The following is an 11,023-nucleotide window of genomic DNA, read 5'->3' as shown; positions in this document are numbered from 1 at the left end:
ATGACAACTTTCACCAGTAACTAGGGGCTATATGTATGTATGTATCATATACAAAGTTGTCCTATATTTGGCAATTAGCTAATGATAGGAAAATCACTTAAAGACGAAGGGGGCGAATTGCTGTATCATACTTTTTAAATTACTGTATTACACCATACACGTTTTCGATACTTTTCCCTAAATGCGCATCTTTAACTTTATCGTTTCCATTTTTTCTGTTAATGACTATGGATAAACAGAAAGGAAAAATATTTTCCAGAGCAATGTTTGATTTTTGTTCGTTTTCGTTTTAAATACATCCCCATCTTTGGAAAATTTGATCCTTCTTGCGTAATTCTGAATATTTACGGTTCTTATGCTTTTAGAGTGTACTATTCGCGATTGAAAGTATCTAAAAGTCAATTTTTTATGTATACACAGGCCTTTTCTACAAAGCTACTTATTTGTCCTAACTCAGGCGTTTGAAATGATATAAAACCCCTCATATAAAAGAACCTGCTGTCGATATTTCCTTTTGAAATGTACAGGATGACACGGGGATCTAAGTGACTAGAGAGCTATGTAGAGATCTATTATTTAATTAGAAATTAATATAAATACAAACTGCTGGAACGGGTCAAGGAATGAATTGGTGGTTAGCAGAAATTTGCTTTTTGTTTTTTTCGAGGAAAACTCGACTTGGTGTGGAAATTCCGGATAGGATACCTTTAATGCAGTTATCGTGTAAACAATGCCTATTTAAGTCACAGCCTCCAATGGTAATCAATCACTTGGTCGATCTATCTTTACATAAAATTCCGTCCCTTATGCTTTTGTGCATGGCTGTCCAGTCCGAACAGCGCCATCACAACGACAGCACTGATCAACAGGCAGTACCACATTTAGCTTCTGGTTGACAGGTTTCTTATTTCAATGTTTTTCAAAATAATATAAACCGCAATAATGCTCGGTCGACTGTGTGTCGCACGGAAACCGCAGTTGCTCCAAGATTAACGTCGCTGTCAACCAAACCGCACGAAGTAATAACTTTATGTATTGAGTGTTCCCAATCGTGTGACAGGTTCAGTGTAGCCGTTTGTCAGGCCGCTCGGGTGATAGGGAGAACGCGAGGACGTGCTGGTCAAACTCACGATAGAACTGCAGGCTTACGCACATGTTAAGTATTGTATGAAGACGTAAGCACGGTCGCGAGAAGTTGAGCAACATACCAACTAGTACCTGTTCAAGGAGAAATCGATTGTCACAACGGAAGTGGACACAAACGGCTTTGCCCTAGGAAGGTATCCACCTACTACCACGCAGTTCATGATACTAGTTTCACCGTAAATAAAACATAACCGAGTGAGACAGGGATTGACGTTTTTGAGGATTGTCAGACAAATCTCGTTAAAAAAATGAACTGGAGGATATTAATCTTCATATATAATTCATTCTTACTTATAGGTGAGTATTGATTCGATTTCACAGAAGAAAGTTAGTTGTTAGTAATAATGACCATCCACTCCTTCAGTGCGATACACACTAATGAGTTACTGTTGGGATCGAGACACCGGCAAGTTGACGTTTTATATCCGAATACTTCAGCTTTGTAGTTACACATACCTACAAGCATGTATAGAAAACTATTCAACGGTCATACCCACTCTTTGTTGTATACAATATTTGTGTTAAGTTTATTTTCACTATTCATGTTCACTGTTAATATTCACTGTACCAGCGTATATTTATATTTATGCCCAGTGAGCTAACAATGATATCATGTAATCAAGCTGTAGACCACATCGTCTTTTATGTTATTCTCTCTTCCCTCACACAAGAGAAGGAAATGAATGCTAGTGCTTACATGTCACCAAGGGTGCTGCGAGTTTCTGTGTATATTTTAGTAAGATAGTCTTGGGCTCCCCTTTCCTCCTATGAAAATAGGGCCTAATAACTGAAGTTGTATTCCCGTAAATCCACCCCCTTAATATACTGCTTTTGAAGGAGCTTTATATATTATTACCATCGTGATAGTCAATAACTTGATTAAACCTCACATGACTCGTATCTAACTCGTGTTTATCTTTGCCCATCTTTGTCTACAGTCCGAAAAACGTTATATTTTAAAGGTGGGTCAGGCGTGGGTGACTTGAACACAATAGAATAAATTTGTTACCGCCAACTTCGTGTTTTATCATTATAAGTCAGTCCATTACTGGTTAACTTAAATATCATTGAATATCTATAGCTTTCTTGCATTGCCAAGGGACATTAAAGCATGCTATTAGTAACTAGTAAAGAAAACAGTTACAGAACCATAAGAGTCGTGAAGTATCACATAAGTGAGAATGAAAGGGTTCAGAGTAGAATGTACTCAAGAGTAGAATTTATCTTTTGGTTGTATAAATATGACTTCGTGCTTAGTAAGTACAGCTTAATAGAACCGTCGCGACTTGGGGATTTTAACGTCTACATGAGACAATAGGGATACGAGCTCTTTGTGTATTATTCATTTATTTGATACCCAGCTGGTATGAAGCCTTAATTTCGTGTTCATAAATGCCCATTTCTAAAAATATTTCGATTAATCGCTTTTGAACACAACTGATTTATACAAAACGTTGGGTTTGCGAGGTTTTCATATGATTATTTGAAATTCCACTTAATTTTCACTAGGTACGTGTTGTTTGTGGTTAGCCTGAAGGTATCTATATAAAGACCGGCAGTTATTTATGCCCATCCTCACCTGCATTTCACAAAACCACATTACTGTGTATCCGATCCGATGACAGCGTGGTGTTTATCTGATCATGTTCGTCAAGAAGAAAACATGAAAGATTGAACTTTTTAATATCAAGACTGGTGAGGATTTGTGAGGAAATTTTTACCTTGCTGAAAACCTTTTTTGATCAATCTTTACTGAAAGTGAGTAGAATGAATGCGTGTCTGACATTTTTAATGTCTATTCGGGTACATGGTGTGCTTGTAGCTTTAAAAACATTTGCTAAAGCATACCATGTTAATGTTTTGCAATGAAAATTATAATTTTCTTTTCAAACAGTTTACCCCATTCTCAATAAATCTACCTGTTAATATCCAGCAGACGGACATAGAAGGGGTGGGTTGAGTGAGGTGGAGTACCGTGGCATTTGCACCTCACCCGCCCCTTCCCCAACCCATTCCTTGATACCCTTGCTCAACCAGTAGCTATAGTGTCTCTGAGACTTGATAATGTTCAGGACCATTATTAAGTATCACAATTCAAATGTTCAGAATGCATCTTAGGCCACCTCAAAACTGTTGCCTCCCAGTGCTCATGCCACAATTTTTAATTTTAAATGCCTTACCACTTGGACCCTCACGCCCTTGCATTTACCCCACTACTAAAATAAAACCGACGCCTTTGACTGTTCCATTAATTGGTTGGTTTATTTATGATCCCTGCAAAATGCCATCATTAGCCGGCTGAGCTAATGGTAATGAAGTAAACAATTACAAGTCGTAATTTGGAAATATAAAGTAAAGTAATACTGCACATAATACGCAAGCGACACAAAAACTACCGATAGGCAGTTTTTAAGCATGCTTAGGAAAAAGGAATGGATTATTAAATGAAATCATTCATATTATCTGTCATATTATGAGATACTGTCAGTTTGATATTGTCTGTTTGAAGCATTGGGAATTGCGATGAAATTATGCATTATCACTGATTAGAATGAATGCTGGTGTAGTCATGTATGTGAAACGGACCGAAAAAGCTTCTTTCAAATCAAATCTGTCTGAATCCTTTCAATATATTTGGTGAGTCTTCGTGTTGCAGCATTGATTTATCATGAAATAAATTGAAAGAGATCATCTTCAAAGACCAAATTCAGGCTATGTCTCCAAACACTGCAATAGCATTGAGAATAATCTACTCAGTGATGAACATCAACTGTTCTGTTGAAACGTTCCTTTTCACATCTCATGGGGATCAACGGCCCTTACTGAATAGCCATGGCCCAGAGAAGACTTAACTCGTTGGCATAATTAGTGTGTATTGAATTTGATTTTGTGAGACAGCTATATTTGTAGGATATCATAAAGGACCCTGTATCTTATTAATTTAGAAAGAGAACTGTTTCTGATTAAAGACATCTTTAAAGCCTGGTCTGAGGCGCTGTTAATGGAATGATCAATCACTCTAATAAACTTTAATTAGTGTTTCTTCCTGATTACTCATGGACATTCATGGTATAGTACTAGATAGTTTCTTTCTGATCACTGGAGTTCAACTTTCTTGCAATGTAGGCTAACAGTAATGGATGATGCATGACAGCATTGTAGTGGCTGTATGAACCACTGCTAGTAGAGTCGCATTGTCTTTTCTTGGTAGTTTTGTTCAAAAATGTTTCTTATATGCAATAACTTTTTTTGCTTTCTTGTGACTAATGACTTATTGTTGAGAGAGAGGTGCCATGGAAATGATGGAATAGAATCATGTTATTAGCGTTTATTATTATTATTATTATTATTATTATTATTATTATTATTATGTAACCATGTCAATCAAAGAATATATTAGAAGTATATACACGTAGCAATGGGTGTTTTTAATGCGCAGAACAGGCTTGGCCCAAGTTACATGTTCCACTATGGGGGCACCATGGCACTGCACGGTGTTTAAGGCACCAAGAGACTTAAATCCGGCCCTGAAAGTGGTCTATTTTGGTGCATCATGGTAATTAAGCACCTGGACATAAACGTACCCCTATATATTATGTACAATTTTCACATTTTCATTGAAGCAAATTTCATTATGGCAGAAATGACAGAAATCATCCTTTTATAAGCGACGAATGAAATACTTCGTTTAAGATGAAAAAATGTCAGTAAAATAAATATCACTTTTATTGATTATACTCCATATGTTCTGTACTTTACATGTGTTATTTGTACCCTGACTTGGTCTCTCTGCGAGTATCGCCCAATTCCCTGCCCTCAAAAGATAGCTTTTACTGGTAATATCGTAATTGGTATAATAATATATGATAAATACTAATGGATTCGCTGGTAAACATGAACCATGAATACTTCAGCTCAAGCAGAAAATATATTAAGGGCCATGATGCATTAACCATTATCGTAAAAATACAGAGCCTCAAGAGTAGTTATTAATTGCTTCGTTTTGTCCAGTGCTCTTATCCTTCATTTTATATTACTAAGTAGGGTTTTTCGCCAATAATTTAATTGATGATATTCACCTGTTTAAAATAGGCATAACATATCTAAAATTAATTACACGCGTATTTAGAATTACATGTTAATGTAAATCAGATGTCAGGGGAGGGGCTGAAACATTTTTGTTTAGTTTTTTTCTTCTTTTGCCAGGTCGTCTTAGTGCATTTGAAAAACAACTTTTTAGAAGTATTTCATGGGTTTTGTGATTTGATAATGATAACCATGATAATGTTAACATTTGTTTACATTTAGGATCAACATTATGTGATGAGCTGACAGCTGAAACCAGACTTAAAATAGACATGCTGAAGAATTACAGCGTCACTTCTCGGCCGGTCGCAAATCTTTCTCAGCCCGTCCTTCTGAAAGTGGGGATTGCTCTGAACCAGATTATTGATCTTGTGAGTGATTTCTTCTGTCCAAAATAAATTGTAACCAAAATAAAAGGTATTGCTAAAACCTTTTGGCCTTCACAAGATACAAACCTATACTATTAAGCTTTGGTGAACGAAATTCTCTAAATAAGTACAAAGCATTGACATTCCGTATGTTTATGTCAACTGCTCACAAATTAGTAAACAGTTTCCAAGAAATACAAAATTCATGTGTTGTATTCGCCTTAAATGTTTATTCGCTACGTGTTTGGCGGAGATGTCATTTTAAGATTTATGGCACGTATATTACCACAACCTGAATGAGGCTGTTGCAAAAAAGTAAAAACCTAATGAGAACATAGTGAGATGCCAAGCAACACCTTTTTCTGTGTTATAACGATTGCTGGAATGTACACTCTTGCTCAAATGATGGAATATTACGGAAATTAATGATTTTATCACTTTTCCGATGTTCACTGTTATAATTGTCATACGGTCTTTTATATAGCCGGTTGTATCGCCGAATAAACAACTTTCAATGTACGAAAGGGGACAAATATCTTTCAGTAATGCAAAATAGTGGGTTATATAGATGTCTTCCCAGTATCACAGATCTCAGCAAAATGGCAGGCAGGCCACGAGCACACTTATGGCCCAGTTAGTTACCAGTTTTTGCAATTGCAAGTCAATTTTCCCAACACAAATTGTTAATTGGTCAATTTTTTTCAGCCAGCTATAAAGTGCATTTTGTGACGATTATCACAGATAAAAGATTTTAGCACTAATTTGCAAAATAGTCCATCACTTTTGGCAAGAGTGTATATCTATTATTTCCTTCACTTCATCATTATATCATTTGCTACAGGACGAGAAGAATCAAGTTATGCTCAGTAGTATTTGGCTAAGACTGGTAAGAAGAATTTCTTGCTTAGAATGTAGACAGATTCAATACGCTATATATATTATTAGCGTTTCAAACTGATATAAACTTTAATGTCAAAATCACATCTGATGATCAGTACACCAATCTGCATTATGTAAAAGCACGGAAGGCTAAACATATGATAACAGTATATTTATTTTAAAGGAAGTTTTATCTGCTCCCTTCTGTCTCTACTTTCTATACATTGCAGGACGTTATTGTAAATTGATTATATTTATAACAATAAATATCTTTTTAATCATATCCCCTTAAACAGAATATTTTGTGCCTTCGATTTTTCTGTATTTTGACACATAAAACACCATCTTTGTCTCTGATAGTCATCTAGATATTTTTGGGTATTTTTAGTCATGGAAAGACGAGTTTTTCCACTGGAACGAAAGTGAATACCAAGGCTTGAAAGAGATACGTATGCCGACATCGGAAATATGGAAACCGGATTTAACGTTATACAACGAGTAAGTATGCTTCCGTTGGAAGGTTGCATTTTTAAAACAAAATGTATTGCATGCATTTGCACTTATAAACCTATTAGGATATTTTAAAAAAGTAAATACGGTACTTTCAAAATTTAATCATATTAAATGAGCCTTGATGTTCATATTAAATTCCAAATTGTCCTCTTTTACTGGTAGCGTTCGAGAGGAGGAGCGGCCCTTGGATCGTTATTCGGCCGTTATCTATCCAGATGGCACGGTCTTTTGGCTGTTCCCAGTCATCCTGAAGAGTTACTGTAAACTGGATGTCACTTACTTTCCATACGACCAACAAAATTGCCCCTTCAAATTTGGTTCATGGGGTTATCATGGCTTCCAACTGGATGTCACCAATAGATCGGTGTCTGGAGACATGTCTAGTTTCATTGACAATGGGGAGTGGGAATTGGTGGATATTCCAGTACGACGCCATGAAATATATTACGGATGCTGTCCCGAGCCCTATCCTGACGTCACATTCTACGTGATCATCAAGAGGCGTTCACTATATTATATTTTCAACATCGTTCTACCTTGTATTCTAATCGTTTCTATTGCCCTTGTTGCGTTCTACCTGCCTCCAGAGTCTGGAGAAAAAGTGTCTCTGGTCATAACAGTTCTACTTGCTCTGACCGTCTTCATGTTGTTGATTGCTGAAATCATGCCGCCGCAGTCAGAGGTTGTCCCGCTAATCGGTAAATATGGCCCCTTGTTATTATTTACTTTTTATTTTTATTGAGTACAATACTTGAAATTGTCAGAAAATGTAAATTCCCCATATTTTAGAAGTTGATGATGGATGAGTCTCCAATTTATTTGTGTGCACTTTTGCACTGAATCTAGATAACTTGCTACAAAGGAAGTCATATAGGGTTAATGCTTATACTTCCATGTTGTAGAGTTTAGGCAAGTTTCCCCTTTTTTCAAAACATCATTACTGACGCCATGCTGCGTGCAATCGTATGGCCGTTCTTGGCAAATTATCACTGAGTAACTGGGCGTGTAATGTATGCGATTGAGCATTATTTTGATTTATCATAGACAACTTCATAATGACACCTTTCATTAGTTATTCTTGCATTAATGATTACTAGGGAATCCATTAGTTCAGCTGTGCATTAGTTCAGTGTTAATGGGTGATATAAATGGGTTTGAAAATTATATAGAATCAATTATTTATTATCATTATTATTTTTTTTTTGACCGACGGTTTAGTAGTAGTAGCAGTACTGGTGGCAGTAAAGTAGCAACTCTTTAGGTAAAAACATGATTCATTCTCAGTAGGCCTACACGGTTGAGCGATACCATTGCCTGGTAGCTGTTTTTTTTTTTTTTTTTGTAGGCCTATATTTTGTATGTTTTTTTTACATTTTAGATTATACGTTTTTATACCAGAATGATTGTCAAATTAGACAAAGCGATATTGCCACTATTGATTTTAACAATAAATGTAAATTTCAGGACAATACTTTGTGGGCGCCATATCCCTCCTGTCCTTGTCAACGGCTCTGACGGTGTTTGTAATGAACCTGCACTACTCTGGTAACCACGGGAGACCCGTCCCTAACTGGTTAAGAAAGCTCACTTTTCATTGGATAGCTAGAATTGTCTGTATGACGAAAATAGTCAAAAGAAAAATGCAGGTAAAAAAACAATCATTCCACTCTCCTGGACAAAAGCTCGCAATTCCGGCCACTTTTAATCTAATTGTCAGAGTCACGTGGCAATATCAATTACTCAGATAAATTGGTCGTGTCTTAATCATGAAGAAACAATTAACGGTTCAAATGTTTCTATGCACTTAGTTGATGGTGCGCGTGCGATAATTGAAAGTTCCCCAGAGAACAGGAAATTATACATTCAATGATTTCTGTTTCAAAAGAGTAATGCTATGTCCATTAAGGGATCCACACCAATAGGCAATATGGTTTTTGTTATATCAAAAATACCCCTAAATCCTTTAATTTCTGTAAAATTATAAAATTTGCGCGAGTAACATTAACAATTTACATTTAAATTGATCTGTTTTGATAGTCGTGTTTCATAGTTTCGATAAAGTTGTGTTTCTGCTGGAAAAACATATAATCCATCAGCGGAGTTTTCGGAATGACCTTGTTGCTTAGACTAAGTGTTTTGTCATACCCTTTACCTTATTAAAGTGTTAAATTTTATTGAAGAATGGATGAGAAATTAAATGTGACTCTTGTATGTCTTGGTATGTGTCATTCTACTTATGCTCATATAAATGTTTCCCTCAAATAATAACCACTGAACTTACACGAGAATATATATTCATTTATACACAGGTCCATCCAGTTTGCCAGCTAGAAAATGGAAATGTCAGTCCGAAGAAAAAATCCCCAAAGAAACCAAAGAAGCGCCAAAAGAAATCTGACATACTAGCCAAAATCTCAGACGGCATTACTCTCTCTCCTCAACCTACTCTTTCTCCAATTCGCGCACCATCCTCTCTCTCAAACGGTGGTATTTGCTGTGGAATGGCGAACAACATCGGTGGAGGAATCGAAGAAACTAACAATCTCCTAAATCAAATTTTGACTCACATAACCTATCTTGGTGCCACGGCGGCGGACTACAGGATGCTTCGTGGCGTGGAGTCAGAGTGGCACTTAGTTGCTATCATTATCGATAGACTGTTGCTTATGATATTCGCTCTCATGACGCTTATTTTAACGTTGTTCTTTTTGTGTTTTCAACCAAGTTATGAGTACTCCGTGGATTAATTTTTTACAATTGTCGTCAAATGAGTCTCCGTGCTGTCATATTTCAATCTGATGAATATTGCCGGTGTAACTTGACGGAGAGTCCCCCCCCCCCCCCCCCCCCCAGGATAGAAAGTCCGCTTCCCATTCATTTGTACAAGTAAACCTCGTCCAAGATTTCGACCCACTTACGCCAGGCTAACCCTAATCATTACAGGCCCGTAGCCAGGGGGGGGTTCGGGGGGTTCGAAAGAACCGCCCCTTTTGCTGGGAAAAGGTCCACTCTGGGTAAAATTTGTTCTAGGTACATGAGGTTTTTTATGGGAAAAGGTCCACTTTTTCAGAAAAAGAACCCCCCTTTTGAAATTGCATTATAACTAAATGGAAGGCGGATTTCTTTTACACGGACCCTCAGTTTCGTAACACTGACATACTCACATCTAGTCCAGTGTTGTAAAAATGTCACAGTGAACAGTGCCAGTAGCATTTCGTTTGGTCTTGATTTTTGTAGCCTTAATATTTCGTCAACAAAAAATCTGTATTTTTTAACATAGCACTTTTTGTATAAGATAAAAATTATAAGATATAATGATAAAGTTTAAGTTAAGTAATAAACAAAAAGTGAATATGTAACAATTGAATATATATTTGTATAAGATGTAATTTAAAGGTGACTTATAGTTTGGTGTATATGCAATTCATGTCCTGTGATATCCTAAACGGAAAATATTAAATACGAAGGCGAAACCATTGTTATCATTGCATAATGTAGATATTTTTGTTGAACGTAAAACAATGAGATTAAGGTAAAAATAAAACATTAAAGTCACACATTTTTAAGGGACGCCGGATATTAATGGCCCTTGTATACCTAACGTTAATAACAAATGTCATAATATATATTTTTTATTTATTCAATCATTCGAAGATCAGATCATTTTATGACTCTTTATTCGGCTCTTCGACCAATCTTAACTACCAGCTTTTGCCGACTGGATGGCCGGGGAACAGTTCTTTATGAAAGGAACATGTACCTGCTGTTTCCCCATTTCGCACGCAGCACGTAGGGGTTGTAGCAGGGGTATAGTACCTGGTCTGGCACCTTTTTCGGCTGACCGGTCATTTAGAACTAAATCACTAAATTTAAAATAAAATGGAATATCGAAACCGAATACAAGGACGGGACAAACAATGATTAGTCAGTGAGAGAAAGTTGCCCCTTTCCCGAGGAAAATTCATCTTAGCGGGTAAATCTCGAATAGATGACTTTAAGTGATAAAAATAATAGGTAACATTAAAACTCCA

General features: G+C 36.5%; 1 protein-coding gene across 1 annotated transcript; it reads left to right on the top strand.

Annotated features, from left to right (window-relative positions):
• The first annotated feature begins 917 nt into the window (after positions 1–917).
• LOC106157439 (neuronal acetylcholine receptor subunit alpha-10-like) lies at positions 918–10,465 on the top strand. Its single transcript, XM_013533080.2, has 7 exons — positions 918–1,443; positions 5,455–5,603; positions 6,442–6,486; positions 6,868–6,977; positions 7,155–7,690; positions 8,457–8,638; positions 9,302–10,465. Exons 1-7 carry the CDS (start codon positions 1,395–1,397, stop codon positions 9,737–9,739), a joined length of 1,509 nt encoding a protein of 502 aa, XP_013388534.1. The 5' UTR covers positions 918–1,394; the 3' UTR covers positions 9,740–10,465.
• Positions 10,466–11,023: the final 558 nt, after the last annotated feature.

This window comes from Lingula anatina, chromosome 2 (genome assembly GCF_051362555.1).
Source record: "Lingula anatina isolate TDL-2025a chromosome 2, LinAna3.0, whole genome shotgun sequence".
Taxonomy (NCBI): Eukaryota; Metazoa; Brachiopoda; class Lingulata; order Lingulida; family Lingulidae; genus Lingula; species Lingula anatina.
Note: the sequence above shows the minus strand (reverse complement) of the source record. Positions and strands in the feature narration are given on the sequence as shown.